Source organism: Cyprinodon tularosa, unplaced genomic scaffold (assembly GCF_016077235.1).
Source record: "Cyprinodon tularosa strain WSP-4 unplaced genomic scaffold, ASM1607723v1 ctg46, whole genome shotgun sequence".
Taxonomy (NCBI): domain Eukaryota; kingdom Metazoa; phylum Chordata; class Actinopteri; order Cyprinodontiformes; family Cyprinodontidae; genus Cyprinodon; species Cyprinodon tularosa.
Window position 1 is genome coordinate 2,065,017 of NW_024039185.1, and position 23,287 is coordinate 2,088,303.

Consider the following 23,287-nt stretch of genomic DNA (forward strand, 5'->3'; position numbering starts at 1 on the left):
TAGACCCCACCACACACTGCAAACATATTTGTTACCAGTAGGTGGAGCCAGAGATCCGTCATATTGCAATGTGGGGTCGCTTTTGTAGTCATTCGCAAATAAATAAAATTTATTAAACGGAAACCATATGCAGTATGAGATCGCCACGAAACAGAAAATATTATAATTCACATGGTCTAAATTAAAATAACTAATACTATTAATATGTGTTAAAGGGGACGGAGGTCAAACCCGGATATCCTTGTTGAAATGTCGATGTTCAACCTGGGAAATGTAGTATCCCCATTTTGGAATTCTTGAATATACCTTACGTAGGGACATACAATACGTTCCGTTTTTTGTCAACGGTTACGTCACGTAATGGCCAAGTTACGTGACTTACGTAGGTCGAAGTCCGTATTTGCTCCGTAGATCTCTCCCTTCCTTTCTGGGCTAATTGAGGTAAATCTACGCGGTCACATCATTATCGCTGTTACCTGACGGAGTGGAAATAACCCACATATTTCTACGTGTCTCACCGAAACCTGTGGAGTATGAAGCTGCAGCGGGAAGCGCGGAGCTGAAACCCGGAAGGGTTAAAGTGACCGAATAACAGAGAGCAGGAGAGGAACTTAACATGTCTATGGCTGGGAAAAGTTAACGAAGAAACGACTGAGAAAGAGGGAATAATTGCTTCCTGTCCGACTCCAGGTGAGAATAAACGTTAACCGAGTGTAATTAGTTATTAAACGGCTATAGAGCAGGGTCAAAAATGTCGGCCAAATGTCTGAAAGAGTCTTTGTTTACAGTGTTTCCCCGGCGTCTGCGTTTCACTTGGATTCTCTGTAGCTTAGGTTGGTCTCTCAGGTCAACGGTTAGTCCACAAATATAAATATTTACTAACATTTAAACCAACATCATATTCTACAGCCGTAGAAAGAATTGATATAAAAAGTCCTGTATGTTTAGGATGTTCAACCCTGATTAAAGCCTTTTGACTTCAGCATTTATGTAGGTTTTTCAGGCTAAAGATAATCTCTTTTAATTATAGTAGTTAATTTATCTACATCAATGTTTCAGCACTGTCCCCCTTTGTCATATCAAATAGCTTAAATTATTATTGTCATTTGTTTAACTAGCTCAATACACAATGTAAACGACATTATATAGAATTACATTATATAAAATAATTATAAATTATATGTTCAGTTTTTATTTCTGTTAAATATGGTCATTTTTCTCTTGTAGATTATAGAATTATGTTAGAATCATCACATTAAAGGTTAAAATATAACATCAGGGCAAAAATGAAAAGTATGTTGAATAGAATATAATAGAAAATCCCTTTATTGTCCCTCAATGGGGAAATTCTGGTGTTACAGCAGCAAAAATATTCTAGGAAAATATATTTTATATATAATATATATTTTTAAAAATGTATAACAATAACATACTAGTGAAGAGTTAAAAGATAAACACTAAAATATTGTGCTGTAAAGTGTTTTAACAATATTAAACTGCACCTGGAGAATAAATAACCGATATACACTTATGGACAGTTTACAGTAATGGATATTTGAAAAATAGCAGCAACATCAGGGATGTTCAAAATATAAAATGACAACAGCATGTTGTTTAACTGACTAAGATAGAAACTGTGCAAATGAGCTTAATTCATATTAATAAAGTTAATAAAGTTTGGTTTCAATGTGTAGTTTTAATTTGAAACCAAAAACTAATCCCAATCGGAAAGCTTATTCCAATCTATTGAATATAACTATATTACTATGAATATAAATGATAAAGGAGTTGACATTTATACATGTTCTCGTCTTCAAGTTTTTTTTTATCGTTTAGTGCTGTTTAACCTTTGCATATACTTGTGTTTTCAACCATTTTATGCCTGTTATTTCAGTAAGAGTAGCACATTTATTAATTAGGATTTTTACTTTCTATCTGGGCGGGGTGTCTACATTAAAATCTATTAACGCCTACTTTTATTTTACCTTTTGAACTGATGTTTAAGATGGTTTAGTAATACTTTTTAATATAGAATTCGTATTGGTTTCCTTGTGTTTGCGATCACATTATATTTTTCCTTTCTATAACATGTATGCTCTTTCTTTTTTACATGACGTTTTCAGACTTTTTGCATATTTTAAATGTTTGCCACATAATGTATTGAATAACAGTACATCTGTTTCAACAGTGATTTGTTGGATATTTTATTGTGTTCCACAATCACAATATGCGTACTTTGGGCAGTTAGATAGTCTTTAAACTTTTTAGGCTTAGCTCGTTGTTTCGTGGAAAATGTGGGTTGATTGAAACCGGGATCACAATCGCATCTAGGGCTGCAACTAACGATTATGTTGAAAATCGATTAATCTGTCGATTATTTTTTCGATTAATCGATTAATAATGGGATAGGAAAAGGCTGCTAAAATATTTTTTTTTTTTACAAAATTAAAGCAGATGAAACTAAAACTTTACCACTTGAGGAGTTTTGGATGGAGCATATAGACTGGTGAAAATTTTTGTTTTTTTTTACCCTTAATACAAAATGTTTATATATATATTTTTGGTATAATTGCTGCTCAAGGTGGGTGGTTCTGTCAGCTAAAGGCGTGTTTTAAAGTCTCTACACTCCAGTTGACTAATAATCAATAACTAAATTAGTTGACGATTATTTCAATAATCAATTCATCACGATTAATCTGATTATTGTTTCAGCCCTAATCAAATCACTATTCTGATTTTGCGCAACAGATATTATCCAATAGTTTCTTAATTTTCTGTTGGATCTGAGACTTTTTTTTCTCTGTTATAGTGGGGAAATATAGGGGAAGAAAGTGATCAACTGAGAAAAACCTGATCTTCTTTTCTGTGGTCTGCATAGTAAAGTTGGAGTGGCTCCCTGGCACGTTTTGGTCCTTAAATTTGATATTTGCTTAGCATTTTTATTGTGTGTAAAATCTGTGAAAGCATGTGTGTGCTGGTTCGTTTGTTAGTTGGTTTGTTTTAACTCAGCTTGGTACAATAACTAACTTTTTCAATGGAAAACTAAAAGCACATGATCCAGTTGAAGTATTATTACAGGAAATACGAATAATTAAACTTTATTACTTCCAAGAGGATCAAATATGGAGCGGATACATTGTTTTGTGTGTTTCTAGCGTGGATGCCTGCTGGGACAGATGGGTGGGGAAAAAAAGGCTGAGGTCATTCAGGATATTGGGGTGAAAAAAAAAATCTGCAATGTACCATGAAACTAGCTCACATCCTCACGTCCCCGTTCTTTTCCCCAGTGTGTCCTCTTGAGAATTAAAATGAAATCCAACCGCTCCCCGTGGCACCGACCGTGTCAGCTTCTGCATCTCTGACACTTGCAGGGGGACAGGTGGTCTTCAGACAGGTGCATCCCAGTAACAAAGAGCTGCAGTCTCCTTACTTTCCTTAAGCCTCTCTCCATATTTATGGCCCATAAACCGTAGGAGTTCACCCAGTAGTGAAATACTTTTTTTTTTTTTTTCCTCCTTACTTTTGCTGATTGTGAATGTGTTTGAGAATTTCCCCTAAACAGACACACCCAGATACTGTTGTGTAACTTGCATTTATTAAAAGAAGAGTTATGCGTAGCGTTGCAGCTTTTGTATTTGATCTTGTTAGAGATACCCATTAGCATGCTTGCTCTGCAGAATTTTCAACAGAAGTTTATACCAGACAAACCAGTTTGGGTCTTTGTACAGCGGACTGGCTCTTGGTTTAAATGGTACGGGTATACCTGTTTACACAATAGTCTTGGCAAATAAGAAGGCATGAGCAGCGTTGGTTACTCACTGCCTTACAGGCTAAGAAAGATATATAGACAAGCATGTGATTTAATGAGCTCTTGTGATATGAATATGGCTTTGCATTATGTGCTTAATTTGCTGCTGAACCCTGTTGAAAAATGAGGCCAAGGAAGATACTTGGAGTGGAAGAGAGCAGAGGATAGGAAAAGTTTGATGGCTTCCCTAAGTAATGCGCAGTGACAGTTGAGCAATGATGAGTGTCTCCACTGTCCTTCGTTTAACCCTTCTCTGTACAGCCCCCCCCAGTATCAGTTTAGGCTGGACACAGTGTTGTAGTTTGTGTAACCTATTGTGTCAGGCCATTTTCCAGTACAACAAACCCAGATGTTATTAAGTCCATGTTAAAAGTTTAGACTGAGGTTATCGACTGAGGTTTTGAAAACTTAGTTTCAAGTTTACAAAATGATCCCCCCTGTCATATTTAAAGTTCAAACTTATTTTCAGTTGAACTTGTTAAAAGCGTTGAAGTGATTGTTTTTTTTTTTTTTTAGGAATGCACAGAAATGAATTAAATCTTGGCCCGAAATCAAAAACCAGAAAAAGGAGGAAACTTTGGCTGAAAAACATCCATCGTCGCTAACACATTGTACATGGCGTTTATGGTTTTTATCTCTGCTCTGGGTTACCCATATGCCCAAATGGTAGGGGAAAAAATAAAATACTCAAATACATCGTTCTTTTAAAGGAATAGTACACCCAAAACATGATTAGCCTTCATTTTCTACTCACCCCCATGCTGAACAACACCCTGGAGTACTTTTTTGATATCTCAAATGCATCTGGAGATCTGGGAGGCTTCTTGCTGTCTGCTGACATTCAAATAATGGAGGTGCCCAGCGCCCGAGGCAGAAAGGTCCATAAAAGTCCACAAAAAACGTGTCAATATTCCTCCATACTGGTCGTCCAATGTATTCCAAGTGTCCTGAGTGGGTAGAATCCAGAATTTACTCGAAACGAAGTCATTTAGAATGTTTTTTAGAGCATAAACAGTAGTGTATAGGATTTCCTGAAAGCGTGCACATGCGCGCTCACGACGCTACGGAAGCCGGCAGACCAAACCAGATGAAAGTGCGCATTCAGCGTCTGCTCTTCCAATAATGCAAGCGTAGAAGAAGAAATGTGCCGTTTACCTGTGCAAAGAAAGAAACAACGAAAGAAAAATGTCTGAGGACTTCAGTGTTGAGGAAGAGCATGAGTTCTTTGCCGAGCTGAATGCGCTGGTTTGGTTTGCCGGCTTCCGTAGCGCCGTGATCGCGCATGTGCGCGCTTTCAGGAAATCCTATACACTACTGTTTATGCTTTCAAAACATTCTAAATGACTTCGTTTCGAGTAAATTCTGGATGCTACCCACTCAGGAAACTTGGAATACATTGGACGAGCAGTATGGAGGAATATTGAAACGTTTTTTGTGGACTTTTATGGACCTTTCTGCCTCGGGCGCTGGGCACCTCCATTATTTGAATGTCAGCAGACAGCAAGAAGCCTCCCAGATCTCCAGATGCATTTGAGATATCAAAAAAGTACTCCAGAGTGTTGTTCAGCATGGGGGTGAGTAGAAATGAAGGCTAATCATGTTTTGGGTGTACTATTCCTTTAAGATCTTTATTGCGGTTTGAAACATTATGAGTCCAATGACCTATACACAGTTATTAACATAGTAATTAAAAGTACCACTGTCTGCTTTGCTATTGGTGTCGCGTTTAAATGGCTCACCATCATGCTGAAATCTTGCATGTGTTGCAGTATAAATATAGTTCGGTCAGACTCACTAGCATCAGGTGTGTAAAATAGGAATTTTTCACACCATTACATCTGCAAAGAGACGTTACTTGACACCTTTGACAATAAACAATGGTGTTTTTCTTATGACAATTTTTTAGTGTAAATTAAAAAAAACATAGTCTAATTTGCTGCCTCGTTTCTACAGCATGACATTAGATAGATAAATGGATAAACAACTATAATTGAAGGGGTTATTGGTGCTAATGGGCTCCAGCTAAATGGGTTCCCCTCATTAGTTTCAGCTCAGATCTCTATCCAGTCCTGGACCGCCTGGGAAGTGGCATTCTCCATTGAGCACAATTTGTCTATAAACTGGGGTCCCATTCACCTTAAGGAGAGGAGAGTCATCCTTCTGCAGCCCTCGGCGTTGAGCTTTTATTTAAATCTCTTGAACGCAGCCCCGCAGCTTTTCTCTGCTGGTAAAGGCCAGTGCGCATGCGCCGTGCTGACACTCCGCTAATCCGCTGGAGGAGATCGCATCCTGGTCCACTGCGCTCAGACTGCTACCAGTGAGGGAGAATTAAAACGATGGGGGGAAATGTATGGTCGGACCACGGGATGCTAAGCTGCTGGATGTTCGGACGGTATTATGGGATGTTTTGAGCAAAGCAACAGCGGGTCAGGAGCGCGAGGATGCAGCCGAACATGAAGCAGGGCACGGCTCGGTAATAAGACATGAACGCAGACGCGGGTGAAGCCGGTAAAATATAAGAGTTGGGGTTGCTTTGGGGGGGATTTCTACAACGCTGGTAGGTGGAGAAGAGCAACATTAGCACTGGCTATAAGAGCTGCTTTATCTGGGATTATTTATCAGGCAGGGAAAGCCTGTGTTACCGGTGCGCAGCTGTCAGGATCACCTAATTAATGATGAAGCCATTGTCCTTTCCCTGCTTAACCTTTGAAGTTTGGCTGTTTGGGTTTTAGCTGTTTAGGCGTTGAGACACAATGACCGGCGAGCAGGTTGACATCAGAGAGCCGTCAGGAAGCGGACCGGCCGGGCCGCCGGTGTCTGTGGGATCAGAGCGATACTGAGCTGCGGCTCTCAGCGGGAAAGCAGAATCATCTCCCCGCTGTTTGAGCTGCCAGAGGACCGCAGCGTGACACCCAGCACCCGCTCTCATTTATTGGAGGACTCATTGTAGAGCTGCTCTTGCAGTTAAAATAACTTTTTTTAAAACTCCCTTCATAAAGCTGCAATCCTGTAAATACAAGAACATTTTAAAATAAGATTTAATGCATGGAGTTTTTATCCTTCAGAGAAATGCAGCTGATGTGTTGCTGTTAAATCTCAACAGCAGCTGTTCCTCAGCCTGGATGAGTGAAAGGGGAGACTCCAGTATTTACATACTTGTAGTTTTGCCAAAACCTCTCCCTTAAAATCCAATGCGTTTAGTTTCCCTCTGGTAAAGGACTGCTACTTCCATATCTTACTTTCAGCCATTTTTAATTGATCTGCAGGATGAATGTTTGTGCTGCTGTGTTGTTAAATCTTTGCAAGCAGATTTATGTTTCTAAATCTTTATGGCTTTTAAAGCTGATCCCCTAAACATGCATGATAGAGAAGACAGGGAGAGCCTACAAGGACTTATCATATGCTACATCCAACACTTGCTGCCGATTGTCCCAAGCAGAACGGATGCAAGGGGAGGATTGCAGGACTTTGCATCAGAAAAACTACACTTAAACCTCCTGAATCAGTAGAATTGCTTTTTTTTTTTGCATAAATTCTGAGAAATGTAGTCAGTGTTGGAGCTTACCGAATCCCCTACACCTTTTAAGCAGACTTGTTTCTACCTGAGCTGCAGAGGATTTCTGTATTATTTTTGAGAAACTCAGTGCTTCGCCTGCTTCAGCACTGGATCCGTTGCCAGCTTCTGCGTTGCGGGGAAAATATAAGCAGACAGATTCACGTTTCGGAAAGAAAGCAGACTCTATTTCGTCTATATTTGTGGCAATGGGGAGCTCAGCCTCATCTCTGGCTGCGGAGACTGAGTCGGACCATGGATTTGGGACTACCTCCTACCCATCAACTCCCCCTGTGGGCTGGCTACGAAACAGCCACAGCAGTCCATTGTGGGGCACCAGCTTCATCACCAGGCAGCACCAACACCCTCTGCCGCACAGAGCGCGCAGGTAAGAACCAGCGCTCAACCAGTACTATGAGTGCATTTGGCACCAACCAGGTCTGGTTGAAGTAAAAAGTTTGCTCAGATTTAAAGGTGAGAACATAAAATTACAAAGACCTTTTAAAGTCTTTCTTGAGCTACGTTCAGTGGATTTCTACCACACATCGTGGTGCAAAGTGAAACTTGGTCTTCATCGCCCTTTTAAAGAAATAAATAAATAAATAAATGTTATAGTTTTCTTTCTTTTTTTATAGACATGCTTCAATGATTCCGCTTGCTGTGGATCCCACCCACAGGTTCATCGGTGCTTATCTAATCAAAGCCTTCGTTTTGATGTTTGGCCATCATGCATCCAAAATCTGGCTAAGCCGGATTAACGGAAGCAAAATTCCACTTCGTTCTTTAGCTCAGCTGGATAATATTTGCTACAATTTTGGAGGTTTTTAGTAGATTGCCTATACAGATAGATTGATCTAACCCCTGTTTGCTCAAAATAAACAAAATAAAACCAGCAGGAAACCAGGAATAATTTGAATATGAGTTTACTTTAAGACCTATCATCTAACATTCTACTCTGCTTTGAGTTTATCGTTTAAATATAATCATGGTGGTTTATTCATGAAGGTTTCTTTAAAGCTCATCCTTTTTACGCTGGGTTCATAGGCAGCGTCTATAGTTTAAATAATCTGTAGGCGATGTAAAATAATTATGTCCGGTTGTAGGTTTCCTTACTGATCTTAATCTAAGGTTGTCTTGATAGTGAGAAACATTGAGATGTGTTTTTTTTTATCTTTTGACAACAATGATAAAGGGTTCATAAATCTGAAACCATGTAATAGAGAACATCTTAAGCTGAAAATTTTAAAAGGGCTTGAATGTAAATCAGATTCCTTTAGAAAGCTCAAATAAAATAAAACATTTTAGTCTGACAAAGACTGAGGTAGACTTCACCTTCTGCAGGACTACAATACTCAGCATTAAGAAGGAATTGATCAGAATAGAGATTATTCATTTGTTATAAATGGCCTATTTAACCCTTTTATTGCATTGCAAGGTCGTCTATAGGAGGCCTGAATAAGAAGGGGTTTGGTTAAGTCTGTCTGCTTAGTCTGATAAGAATTATCCTGCATGAATGAAAAAACCTTTTTTTTATTTTCAAACATACAATATAACGGGACCTTTAAGTTCTTCTGCAACCATGGTTAGCCTTTTAATAAGCGCAGCTGATAGAGAGCTACCAAATATGGACTGGGAAGGAGTTTCTGCAGTGATTGCCTCAGGTGGTTAGTTTTACAAATACTGCACTTAATTCAGCAATGTTTATAAATCCTGACATTAAAATTTAAGGTCATTGGCCAGCCAATGTGCATTGCAGTATTTTCTTTTATTCATGAGGTCAAAAACATTTTCTCCAGGCCCCCTAACACAATACTACCCTGGGAGGTGAGCAATGTTGCCCATTTTAACAACTACTACTGCTAAGTAATAGTAAATTGATCTCTTAACATCTTACATCACAATCAAGAGGTGAAATGCACGTTTATTCAGAATCCTACTCACTTAAACATTGAATATAGTGTAAGCAGTGGTTTGAGATATATATTTTGTTTTTGACTTGCAGACATTTTTGAAGCGCAAATGAGTAACATTCTCTTAAGTGACCAAGCTATTTATTGGAAATCTGGACCAATACAATTGTTTCACCCCATTAGAAGATTTTTTTTTTCTTAGCAATAAATACCGCTCCGAAGTAATCTTTTGCTCCATTCACTCGTTGAATACCAGTCAACCGTGAAAACTGGGAATATGCTGCTTACCACCAGCAGGTCACACAGATTGTTTTACCAATATGTTATCTTCTCAACCACCCTACAGAGGTTTCCTTTAACATGTCTTATTTTTTTTCATTTTTATGTTTTTGGAGCTGTTTTTTTTTTTTTTTTTGGTCATGTCTCCCAGAATTAAAACAGGCAGTTGGTATCGACTGCTTGAAGTATATTGAAGTTGTTGCTGAGTCACTCAGGGCATCATGGTCTGGTTGTTAGTTATTGATTTTCAGAAAGCCCGATCACATTTCCCCACAATGGATGCCATTATTTATTCAGCATCCGTCTCCAGTTGGGCTTTCATCTTTCCTGATGCCTGCTGTCAATGCTTGCCTCGCTGTTGCTCTACATTTAACAGTAAAGGCTTTCCTGGCCTGGAAGATCTTTAAAAGTAGAGACAGGCTTTGTTTTATTTGGCTCAATTTTTAAACACTGATCCATTAACCACAGCTCAATTTCTATATGAAATCTTTCTGCGGCTCCTGTTGTCTGACAAGTTTTACTAAATTTAATCACATTTTTTGTGTTTGCCAGATTCTATTTTCACCAATCATCATCTCTGAATCGGCCGAGCATCTCAACATATACATATCCATTAAGAATCCTTGGGAGAATAATGGAGTAGTGTAGCTCTGCCCTCCCCCCGCTTGTTGCTACTAGCTGCCTGGAAAAAGGCAGCTAGTAGCCCTAAAGAAACGACCCTATAACGACCCTTAACCCTAAAGAAACGACCACATAACCACTGTCACATGACCTGATGACCTCAGCAAGCAGGGCTCAGAGGGACACCAACAAATCCATGGTTTACTGTATTAGATGTTGTAAGACCATGTAGTCGCACTCGGGACATGCTTTCTCCTCTGGCTCTACTCAGCCTCTCTCACACACAGGTTTGATAAGGTTCTTATGGACGTATACACACTGCTGCATGAGCCTAACGACGTTAGGCAAGCTTTGCTGAGCTGTGACAGAGCATGAAATGTAGAAACAACAGAACACTACGGCCCGGTTTATTTTCAGCTGTTCCCATCCACTATCTTGTCTAATAAATTGCCCCATAAAACATTTTTCTTTAGGTTTTTTTTTTTCCCCTTCTGTTTTGTTTTTTTGTTTTGTTTTTTTTTAAACTCTGGAGACTGCTTCAGCACTCTCATCCCTGGGGTGTTTTCATTTTTTTTGGGAAGTATTTGTGTGTTTACTCCAGGGGAAAGTTGTGTTTATAGCACAGACCTGTTGTGGCGAGAGCTGCAGTATTTCTTTGCTTTGGCTTTTTCAGTCTTGGCTGTCTTTTAATTAAAGGCTCCTCAGTGTAGCTGTGTGTATTGCACGGTGAACAATGCTGCCGTGATTGACTTTATTTCAGCAACTCCCGGCTAGCGTCTTCCGTTGCTTGTGTATCTGAGGCGCTTGAGGCTCTAAGGAGTCGCTCCTGGTGTCTTCACTGTCCCATTGTGACGAATTATGGCTTTTATTACCAACCCATCCACCGGCTGTCCTTTCTTTAATTGGATTAAAACCAGTCCACTTTGGGTCAAAAGTGTGTTCACCAGCAGTGTTTATGTCTAAATAATTTCGGTATGTCTGATGAAGACAGGTCTGCGTCAGGAAAGCTCCCCCCCTGCATCGTCTCCAGAATAAATTTGGCAACCAGCAGTTTACCCGCTGTGGTTTCCTTTGAAAAACAGAGCAGTTATGCTCTATGCTTGGGAAAAAAAAAACAACAAAAACTGCCTGTTGGCACTTTATCTGACTTGATTCCAGATTTCCCTATTCTTGTTGCCATGGAAATCTGTAGCATATGCTCAGTAACCTAATTCCATCAGGCCCCAGATAAGACCACACATGGTATTCCTGGCAATCTGAGGCAAAGAGACAAAACTGCAGGCGAAGTCGAACATCTGTAGACATGCCGCATAGGTTTTCCGAAAATTCCTCTGAACTTTATCAAAGATGTTTGGTATAACCCAGTTAGCTAGAGCTTCATTGTGGAAAAAAACTTCCTTGTTTTCAAGGATTACATGCTTATAATAACAAGGAGTAAATCTTGACTTTGTTCTGTCAGTTCGAGAGGCGTCAGTTTGGCTGATGGCAGCACTCTGTCAGCAGTGCTCAGACTCCTCAGATTAAAAACCCTCCAGGAACTTTATATTATTAGAGCCACAGCGGAGCAACAAGGCTGCCATCTCCTTTGTCTTCCTCATCTTTTTGGCTGTGGAGATCCCAGCTTCCTAGTGCTTTGCTCTTTGCTAACGCCAGCTGAAACGCAGTCAGACAGCTTCCTCTGTTTAAAGATTCAAATGTCTAAAGCTGTCTCCTCAGCTGACAGATTCACATATCAAAAATGAGCTCTGCTCCTGAAATATTCACAGAGGGCAAAGCCAGGGGTCAGACTCTGCTGCTTTTTAGCCTTCCCAACACTTTCCTATCAGCACTCCAGTCTCATTTGTTAAAGAAATACGATTCCTATGGTATGACGTCCTTTTAATGAGGCACCACAAAAAGAGCAATGCTAACTGGAGTTTAACTAGTTTTTAAGTCGCATAGAAAAAGGAGACACTGCCCTGCCCAAACCTGTTGCTGTACACGCCCAGTAAAGCTACATGGTATAAAAACATCATGTAATTGTAATGTTATTGATAAACATTTCAACTTAATATTGTAAGGATGATATCAATTACAGTTGATCCACATTTTCTGTAAGATTTGTCGTTTTAGCCGCAAAAAATATACGTCTGCTGTGGGCAGTGTTGTGCATGACCTTGGGCTAAAACAATTAGTCAAACTGATTGTGAAAAAATTGTCATCTAATTTAGTAATTGATTAACTTAATGGGAGTATAGAGACTCTAAAACATGCCTTTAGCTGAAAGAGCGACCCACATAGAGGAGAAATTGTACAAAAATTATAAAAAATATATATTAATATTTTGTATTTACCTTTTCATCTGTCAATAAGCTCTATTTAGAACTTCTCAAGTGAAAAAGTTTTAGTTTCATATTGTGTAATTTTGTAAAAAGTCTTCTTTAAGGAACCTTTTGACATCTGATTTTTAATCAATTAATCAAAACAAAATTGACAGATTAAGCAATTAGCAAAATGATCATTAGTTCCAGCCCTAGCAGGACGGCATTAATGAACCTATTAATATTTTTAGTGAACGGTGAACTGAACACATCAGTTTTGAAGTAATGAACTTAAACAAGAGCGACGTTCACTCTGAGCAGAATGAACGACACTCAGCTCACAATTGCATTCAATTAATAACGACACTTTTCATTGGTAACGTCAGGTTTTACAGCACGTATGTGTACTGCTGGTGAAAGTCTGTGCGGTTCAGACTCATCTGCTGGTATTTCTGATGCCAGTTTTTTTGTTTTAAGAACTAACAAAGAAAGACTCGGGCAGAAAAAACATGTTTCTGTGCAAACCAGGACTTAACAAACAAGTCCGTATGTCAGCCACGTTCGCTGAAAATTTAAAGCGACGCATCGAGCTATCTTGGGAAATATCCTACTGAATGAGGAACATAAGAAATCGTTGTTGATACAGATCTTTTCAGCAGATCCTAAATGTACCTGTATGTTTGCGTAATTTAGCTAAATAAAGGCTTCACTGCACATACAGAATACCTTGACTGCATTGACTATTTTCCATTTCTGATTATGATCACACATCTAAATGGTGAAATGAGGTTCTATTGTGTAGAAATGTAGCTTAATTTCGGAATTAATTTGTTAACTTGGTAATTCTTTTAAAAAGTGAACTAGTAACATGAGCTAGTACATTTTCATCTGTGTGAACTGAGCTTTGAGCTCGTTCTTTTTAATTATGAACTGGCACAACATTGGCTGTGGGCATTCAGGATAGATAAAACTAAGCCAGTTGGTCATGTACATATTTTATTGGCACGAAGAAGGTTATTTCAAGGCATGTGAAGTATAAAATCTCACTAAATTTCCCCCTAAGCTCTCCATTGCTGTACTGCAAATGTTGATATTTGGAGAAGTGTAATTCGACGAGATTTTTAGCTCCAAGTCTAATGGAGCTTTAGCTTTGTGGTCTGTTGTGTGTTAAGTGTGGATATTTGCTAAGCTAAATATTACATCATAATGCCGCTTTTGGGCTCAATGCCATTTAGTCAATGGATTCTGTATTTCCACCAGCCTTTGGGCCTACATTACTTTTTCAGTGATGATGCATTTGTGATATGTAGGACAGCCTTAAAAGTCAGCTCGCTAAAGAGAACTGCTGCTCTTTTTCCTCACCTGCAATTTAGTTTTTTCCTGTCTTTGAATATTTTTCATCATAATGTGAGACATAACAGGCCACCTTGTCATCAACTTTTGGAAAGAAACATAAACACTACGATTCATGAACGATGGTCCAGATCTTGGAAAATATTATCCCCTGCTGTTGCCTAATAACTATGTAGAAAGCTTATCTTAAATTGGCTAAAACGTATGTATCCTTTAACAGTGAACTAATGATGTCAACATTATTGTAGTTAAGGTTTTTCATGTTAGTTGCAAAGCATTAGGAATATGTTATGTCTAAATGTTCTGGTTCTGTGGAAGCCTGCCTTATGAATCTCTTGCCAGCCTTTTCATAATGACCAGCAAATAATCTAATACTACTATCTAATATTTCCTTTGAATAGCTTGTTTCTGCATTATTCCGACCTCCTTTATCATGTTCTATTTTTGTAACAGAGGCATGCTTGTTCAGTTTTCTAAACCAGTTTTGGCGTATAGCATCAACCACTGTTATAAAGAACTGATGTCTTTGCCTAAAGCTACTCCTTCAAAAGAGCTGTTTTTGCAGTGGACTTTTTATGTCTCCGTCCCTGACGCCATTAAATTCTTTCTCCGAGGTTTGTCTTCTCATCACATTATTAAAGCTTCCCCAGTTATCTTTGGGCTGTCCCTTGTGACTACAGCGTCTCTGTCATCAATCCTTTTGTATCACATCACCAAGTTTCACTCTGTCATTATAGAGGCTCTTTGTCTGCTGCTGAAGTCTTGGCTCTAGATACTCCCTGCAGATAAGTAGCAGTTAGTGGCTCGGTTCCCAACTTTTTCATTTTTGCATATCATTTTGGACCCGTGGCGGCTGATTAATGACTTGTACCATGCTGGAACTTATTACCTGGAAGATTAGAAAGAGGCCTTGGAAGGTAGAACTCATTTCTGTGACCCAAACCTTGCAGGTCCCTCAAAGAGATGGATAAATCTTTGGAGGGAGTAAATTATTAAATGAAAAGGTTGCCCCCAATGAATCTTCAAAGGTTTTCATCCATCAGACCTCTGTGGACAGGCTTTATTCAATAATAAAGTGCTATAGTGGATTTTCAATGTGGTTAATTTTTGTCCCTTTTTCTTATATTAAATTACAACCTGTGATGCATTTTTATTGGGATTTTTATTTGCATGAAACACCAACACCAATTAGCTCTACAGTAGGAAGTAGAAGGAAAATATTTCTGTTGATACTTGGTGTTTCTTTAAAAAAAAAGAGTTTGATATATTTTGTGATGCTGAAAGGTGAACCTTTGCCCCAATAGGCGTAGAGTATCCCATTATCTTGCTCCCACCAACTGTTTGGTCCCTGCTTAATAAAGGGCTTCTGACAGCATAAGGCTGCTCCTGTGTTTCTCTGTAAGGACGCTCTCTTTTGGGAGTTAATGCTGCATTTCCATAAAACCTAGCAAATAGGTTAAAAAACAAGACAAAAAAAAGTTTTGACCAGAGTACTTTATTCTTCATTCTGTGACCAATACTCGGCTTGTGAAAAATTGCAGACAGTACTCGATCTTTTTCTTTTTTATTCAACAGCTTTTAGTAATTTTACATAATATCTCCTGACATTAAACTCAAGTAGTAAACATCACGACAAATACAAAATACCAACAAATCTTCACAATTATGACAGCAGGCACAGCAGACATCATCCAGAATCTGTAATCTGTGACCAAGCAGGATCTCTTCCCATAGTGGAATTCCATTAGACCTCTCATTGCTCTAGCATCTTATCCCATGTTCCTCTCCATCAGTTACCCTGATATTCTGAAATACAAGTCCATCTTTGTACAAAAATGTCCATAGTAAGCTGCAGGCTTGCAGTCATTCTCTCCATTGTATAAACATGTTTCAATCTCTTCAACCGTTGACTTAAAGTTGGTGGTTTTGCATCGCTCCAGTGCAAAGTAATCATTTTCTGTGCTACCAGTAAAAGAACCCTCAGTATATATCTCTGATCTGCATTATATCTGCTTTTAGGTATGGCTCCCAATAAAAATACCACAGATTCTGGAGTCACATTTACTTTCAATATTCCCTCTATTTTGTTTTTAAAATTGTCCCAAAATCCTTGTATTACTGGACAATAACGGCTGTCCTTTTGCTACTCTTTGATGTTTTTTAAATGTATCAAAGGCACAGCAAACAGTTTCTCTTTCAACAGATATTTTTTTCCACATAAGCTGTACTTAAAGTTTAGTTTGATTAGTTACTATTTTTTTAATTTTAGAGATATGCAAGAGTTGTTATTGCTTCACTTTTAATAAGTAGAGAAAAGGAAAAGCAATATTGGCTCCTAGAATCGGCAGCACATATTGGGAATCGGTTAGAATGATTTCAGAATAGTGGATATTAGCACTGGCCTAAAAAACTTTTACCCATCAATCTATTAAGATGTATCCTTGTCTGTCCTGTCAGTTTAAATGGTTGTCCATGATCTTTCTATTGTCTGTAGTTTCAGCGAGGTGTCCAGAGTTTTGGATGTTCCCAACAGTGTTTTCTCTAACTAGCTGTATTCCTTGGTCTTTATGATGTTGTTTGCTCTCTAAAGTTCTCTAACAAACTGCTTAGGTCATCGTGGTGGAAATGGTTTCTTTCCTAGACTGCGATCTAAGGAGCTAGTATAAAGTTCCCATCTCCTAAAACAAAGTATTTATGGATCAGTGCTTCGTGTTCCTTTTGTATGCCTGCTCCTGTCTCCTTTAAGTCCCAATTAATTTTGGCAGATGCCCACTCACACTAAGCCTGGTTCTGCTGGGGGTTTCTTCCTGTTAAAAGGGAGTTTTTCCTGTCCACTGTCCCAGCATGCATGCTCAGTACCAGGGATTGCTGTAGAGTCAACTACACAGTGCAAACTAATGCTGTAACCACATGCTTATATAGGGGGAGATTCCTGTACAGTCGATAGCTGGTTTTCTGGTAAAGAAACCTTTCAGCCAATCTGACTGGATGATCAGATTCAATTCTCTCTGTAAGGATCCTTTAGATGACGTGTAGTGAACTGGCACTATATGAATACAATAAAATGAACTGAAACCTAAAAAAGTAGTTTTCAAACTCCCACGTATCAATTACCCATTAAAACCATGACAAAATACATTGAGGGTTTGTGGTTAATATGACACAAAGTGGAATATTTTAATGGGTATACATTATTTTTGCCAGGAAGTTGCTTTGATAATCTGCAGCTGGTCTGCCCTAAAGAAACATGAACCTCTGAGTGTTTCATTCTTCACTTCAAGTCCTTCACTTCACAGCTGGCATCAGCTCTCAGTTAAATGGAAGAAACGGGAAACACTAAAAGCTAACATAATGAGGCCATCAGAGAGCAAAGGTTGAAACCACCTGCTGCTAATTAAAAACCCCTCCCTGCATTCCTGACACCTACAGATATGCACCTATAAAACAGGTGATCAAGGTCACATCTGGAGACTTTCTCAAGGTCTCCAGATGTGACTCAACAGTTTGGCCTCCAACACATTTATGTATGAGCTTAGTAATCCTTATTAACCGATGTTTTGAAAGTGTTTGCATGTTAAGACTTTCCTAAATAAAGATTGTAATGCAGCCCTCTTATGTTTCATTCTGGAGGTCAGTCCTGTCAGAGAATTTCTAATGTCACATTAGCATTTGAATAATTCATTCAGTGTATATACCTAAATGACTATATACGTTTATTGTAGTAGAACATACATTAGTGAAGACGATTTGATATGTTAAATGTCAGCTGACACAGGGTCAAGTATAACAAACATAGAAGAAGTTTGGCTTGGTTCTAGTGGGATGATCAGGGACTCTTGATAGGGATTCAGGTAAACTAGTTGAAAATAGTTTTTTCTTGTTTTTCTCATTATAAAAAATTGAAATGAGTCTATTCCCACTAAGCTGTGAATGTTCATATTTAATCAGCGACCTGTTAAAACAGCCAGCACTTTGAGCTGTTAATAAAGGGAAGTTTTGATGCCATGAAAAGATAATGAAGATAAAAAAGCGTGAAAGTTCCTTTGAGACATCATTCACATTTCGAAACAAGGAAATATGTTCTGACTAAATTTGCTCATATTCCAGTAATATATCGTTTTTTTCCTATATCTACTGGCCAGAGAAAAAAAAAATCAAAATTAGGTCTAGTGTTGGTTTGTTTGTCTCAAACATAAAGCCTTTTAACTAATCACCTTTTTTAATTGAAGGACGGCTGTGTCTGTGGGAGGAGCACTTTTCTTTCAGTCTGAAATATTTAGGTTTGATTCCAACCTCCTGCCGTCACATGTCGACGTTTGACTGAGGGAGGAACTTGACCCCAAGTTTATGGCCAATGTGCTTATCTGTTTATGAATGTGTGTACATTTTAGGGTGTAATTTGATGAATGTAGCTATACTTTAAAGTCCCTTGATTGTTTAGCATATGTGGAATAGTGCTCTATAAATTTAATTGAATATTTATTTACCATTCTACTCTTGATTAGAGCATGAAAGGGATCAAATTTGATGTCAGGTTTTGTAATAGAGGCCTCCTCTCCTCCAGCATTTCCCGTCTCTAAGCTTATTTATGTCGTAATGTTTCTGGTGTTGTCAGCACCTGATTGGCATATACCACAGCAGACTTTGTGAAACCCAGAAAATCCATTGATTGATGGGTTGTACAAAGAATCGTGTCCTTTTATTTCATTGTTTTACAGGTCTGGTCACTTTATAGATAATAAACCAGAGTAGTGACCACTGATGTTTGTATCCATCTTGAGGACTTTATGTCCCTGCTTTGATATCTGGTTTAAAGTGTTTTTAAAAAATATTTATAGTTAATTGAGAGGTAAAGTGGTTTTGTTTTTAGCAGTTTAAGAATGCTCATAGTTATTTTCGTCTGATTACGATCCCTGCTCTTGGTTTTCATAAGAATTCAGCAGAACTCTCAAAGTCTATAGAAATAAAGAGAAATGTGAATACTCCTAAAATGAATGAGCAAGTTGATAAATATATATTGAAGGAATGGCTAAACAATTATTGGATTTTTAGTCAATTACATCAATCAATTGTTTCTATTTAGTAAGATTACACTTCTAGAAAAACTAGTTCACTGTGCAACACCAGTCACTGCAGATATTAATTTAATATATTATCATTGTTGGTTCTAAACATTGTTGTACATGTATTTTAACGGCTTGAATTTTGTGTGTTAACAGACGTTCCCTCCCACAGGGGATGGTTCAAATTAAAGCAAGTTAAAAGTAATTAATTTCATTTGTCATTGTTGTTGGGAAACCATATCCCCAAGTCCTGATTAATGTGATAAAAATATTTATTAAAATTAAAAAAACTTTAACTTTATTGATCTCACATTATAGAAATTGACCTCTGCATTTAATTCATCCTCTTGGGGAGCAGTGGGCTGCCCAGGGAGCAATTGGGGATTAAGCGTCTTGCTCAGAGAGCCAAAGTAGCAGTCTGTAGAAGTGGGTTTTGAACTCACAACCCCAGGATTCCAAGCTCTATGCCCTTACCACTAGGCGGATTAATTAGGATTTGCTTCCATAATTAATCAAAATCGCTAACTGCCAAGCAGGATACATATATACACACTGGTTATTTATACGGGTATGAGATGGTCTGTTTTAAAATGCAGAAAGGAGGTGGATTTGTAGAAAATGGCTCAGCACCCAGTGTATAATCCCATCATAATCTCTCTGAGCAGCAGAGTTGCTGTGTTTTTACCCGGTCCTCTGTCAATGTTCATACCCTAAACAACTAAGAAAAAAATAAAAAGCACTGAAAATATATTTTAGTTGTTTAGATGCAGGTGGAAATATTAGTTCCACTGTCATTCCATTGTATTTTTTAAAACATTACACATGTAACTAAAAACGGAATATTAAATGTTTTCATTTTCATTTTCATTCTTTTCATGTGCTTAAGGAGAGTCTGCCCCCGCTGCCCAGGAAAGGTATGACACTTTTCCCAGAGGCGCCGGGCTGAGAGCCAACCTTAGAATGGCTCTGCTAATGACTGTCGCACAAAGGCCAAATGTCTCACAGTGAGGCTGGAAGAAACTGGCAAGGCTCGGCTCACTTGATCTCTCAGCAGAGTTTAAATCGTAGACGGAATCCAAGCCGCCTGTCATATGTCTCGGCCCAGTGATCATTATCGGGGGTTTTGCTGTTCACACTGCAGCATTCAGCTGTCCTCTGCCCTCTCATAGGGCACCTTTATCTGGAACCTAACAGCTTTCCCAGAGACATCTCACCCATTTAGGTTTCTCCAAACTTTTAGAAGTTTTCTAATTTCAGTAAAACTTTAAGCTCATACCCTTTAAAATGATCTGCTGAATTTCAGAACATCTTCATATGGTGAAGCTTTGAAAATAAAATTCTCCAGGCATAAAACCTGCTCCTTAAGTGAATATAAAGCAGCAGCAGAAGCTGAATGGGCAGTGGTCTGCACAGAGTACTTCAGCGAAGAGCGATTAGGTGTCTGGAGGTGAGGTTTGCCTTTGCTGTCTCCCTCTTCGCTAAGCCACCTGGCTACCAGCCCAGGTCTGCAACACAGAGGAGCCGATGAGCTGAAGTGAGCACTTTTAGTTCAGGCCTCTCCACTTAGCATAGAGCCAAGGACAAAAGGTGTGTGTGTCTGTGTGTTTGTGCACACTGCTATAAGGAAGTTAGTGGAGTGTGAACAACAAAAACATTCCTTAACAGTAAGTGGGGTCCAGGGATCTCTAGCTAAGGTGGTCCAATGCAATACTTCATCTCAGTAGATTAAAGTATCATTAAAAGATTTATTACAGTAACCCAAGTCGGAAGGATATACACATTTATTTGACAGATAATTACTAGGTTTTTTTTCTTTGTTATAAAATACTTAACGAAATCTAATATTTTACAACGTATTCGTTGAAGTTAATATTTCATAATGCGCCTGTAGTTAATTTTGGAAGGTTTAAAACAGAATGATATAGAAACTTTAATGTATATATGATGCATAAACATTAGGTATTTAATTAGACAGTGCCCATAAATATTAGGGAATAGATGGATACATTGGTTGATCAATACTTTTGGCCGATGTTAGAGTTGTTTTCTTGTATTGTTATCGACCAACATGTGCATAAATTTGCAGAATCATTAGCCTAGTCATCAGCCATGTAAGTCCCTCCATCTGCTATTCATTATTGATATTTCGTTAGATAAGAAAAAAAAATTTCTTTTTGAATTTAGACTTTTTTTTTTTTACATTTTGTTCTCACTGTGAGATTGCTATTGTTTAAATGGATGAAGAAGATGGGGAAAAAAAATGGGCCGAACATATCTGGGATCAATTTGATTGGTGTCAACAAGTCTGTATCAGCTTTGGGCTTGAAAATGTCATACTGGTCGCTCTTTAATACATGCATGTATTTATTAATGTAGATATATCTTTAAGAAAATCCAACTAATTTACTAAGGGGGAAACGGTGGGGCCAGCCTGGCTTCATTGGGGCTTACTAAATGAATGGAAAATTCCACGACATCTGGTCTCAAAGAAAATGATTTTGTTTCAACTGAAACATTTTTATTTTTTGAAAAAAAGAAAGAAGTAAAAAAAAAAAAAATATATATATATATATATATATATATATATATATATATATATATATATATATATATATATATATATATATATATTTATAATTTTAATAATATTAATATATTTTATTTTAGGTAAAGAATGATAATGTTTTACCTAAAATAAGAAAATCCATAAACATGAGACAAAGCAACGGAAATAATTAGATGTTAAATAAATATCTATTGAAGGATAGAATAATGTTATTCATTGAAATATTAGGTTAGTGTACTTTCATAACTAAGGGATAATACATATTTTTGAGAGCAGTAGTACTGTAGATCGTCACTAGGAGGTGAGGAACCGTGCTCGGCACGGATCAGTTTCCAGAGGATAGTGTAAATGGGACTTATGTTTCAGTATCGCATAACTTGAATTCCATACAGATGGAGAAACTCATTTCTCTAGGATCCCATGGAAAAACATGGCAGGTGGGATGAAATGAAGTGTTATAAACTGGTATTTGTTGTGATAACAATAATAGTGATAGCAAAAAAAAACTCTTAACAGCTTTTGTTTAGTTATATACTGTCGGTAACAATACGGCTGCTAGCGACCAGTAAAACGTTAGCTTTGGATTAATGTGCAGTTTGAATGCTTTTGATGTTAACCTGGGTAGTTGACCCTGTTGCCTGCATGTTGGATGGTGCCTTGATCTTATTGTGGTTTTCCTACCAAAACATAAAAGTTTGATAAGACTGAACCAGTTTAGAATCTTCTGTTAATTTTGCCCCAACATGTTTCCCTCTGGGATCAACTTGAAGAGCAATGCAGCATTCTCACTCTTAGCACCTCATGCTCCACTTTGGTTATATTCCCGCAGTACCTTCTCTGAGTTGGTGTTCACACATGAGCAGCCTGAGTGACAGTGACATTTATGGGCTTTTTTTTTTCTAACCCTGTCCCTTCCCTTGAGGCTGGGCTTTTTTTTTCCAACTTCACTCCTGCAGAGTTAAAAGTATCCAGCTGTGCCGCTCTGCCTCTAAAGAGCCCAGCTACACCCACTGTCGATACCTCAGATTGACTGAGCTGCAGGCCCGCAGAATGAATCACACGTACAAGTCAGTCTACAGGATGGATGCATCCCTGTCTGTTTTGTATTGTTAAATTTATTAATAGCTTCTGGCTTTAGCGATTTATTCCCCAGATGGATAGTTATAAAAACATGCTCTCAGAATTAACATACTCTTCCATTCAAAATCCACTGAGGCCTGCAACTGACATGACCTTAAGCTGATCCTTTCTGCCCTGTGTTAAAATTCACCAAGCGAAGAGAAAGGTGTTAATATTAAGTACAAGAGATCCTGTGTGTTTTTCCCAGTCTAATAAGAGTCAGTCAGTGAGACTCAGGCATTTCTACTCTTGCATTCAGAGGCAGGCAGCCTTCGTTCCTCTCCTACCCTCTGGCTCCTCCTCTCCATGTGCTGTCTCCCTGACTCTAATCAGGTGGCCATTGTATATGGATTTACTGCCCTGTATGCCCCCAGAAGGCAGATTAGATTTTTTTTTTTTTTTTCTCTCCTGCACTGGCTAATCTTTGCCTCTCCTAGCCTGTTTTGCTTTTCTAATCCTGTCTTTACTTCTACTCTAGTCTCAGTGACATGTAGCTCTGTGTTTAACTTTAGTTTCTGGAAGCACACATAATCATTGGGTATCCAACATTTTCCTACAAAGATGTTCCTCTTTACTCGTCCTTGCCACGTTTTATAATATTGCGAACACCAGTTAATATTTGTTTGAATTTAATGATGCTCAATTTTATTTGTGCGTTCTCTATTCTTCCCTTTTCTGTATTTAACAAATTTGTCCTTGTTAAATACATGGACAA

The 23,287-nt window shown here is 38.2% G+C and overlaps 1 protein-coding gene across 2 annotated transcripts in view; it reads left to right on the top strand.

Moving 5' to 3' along the window:
- Positions 1-367: 367 nt before the first annotated feature.
- Positions 368-23,287, top strand: part of capn15 (calpain 15) — a 60,021-nt gene continuing 37,101 nt past the window's right edge. Inside the window, exon 1 of one of the 2 annotated variants that reach the window (XM_038301033.1) lies at positions 368-690. Coding sequence is in view for 1 of the 2 variants with exons in the window: in XM_038301032.1 (XP_038156960.1) it covers positions 7,571-7,749 (179 nt within the window). In the remaining variant the exon portion in view is untranslated. Of the gene's footprint in view, positions 691-7,570; positions 7,750-23,287 lie in introns of those variants that run through there. The other variant, XM_038301032.1, reaches the window with a different exon arrangement.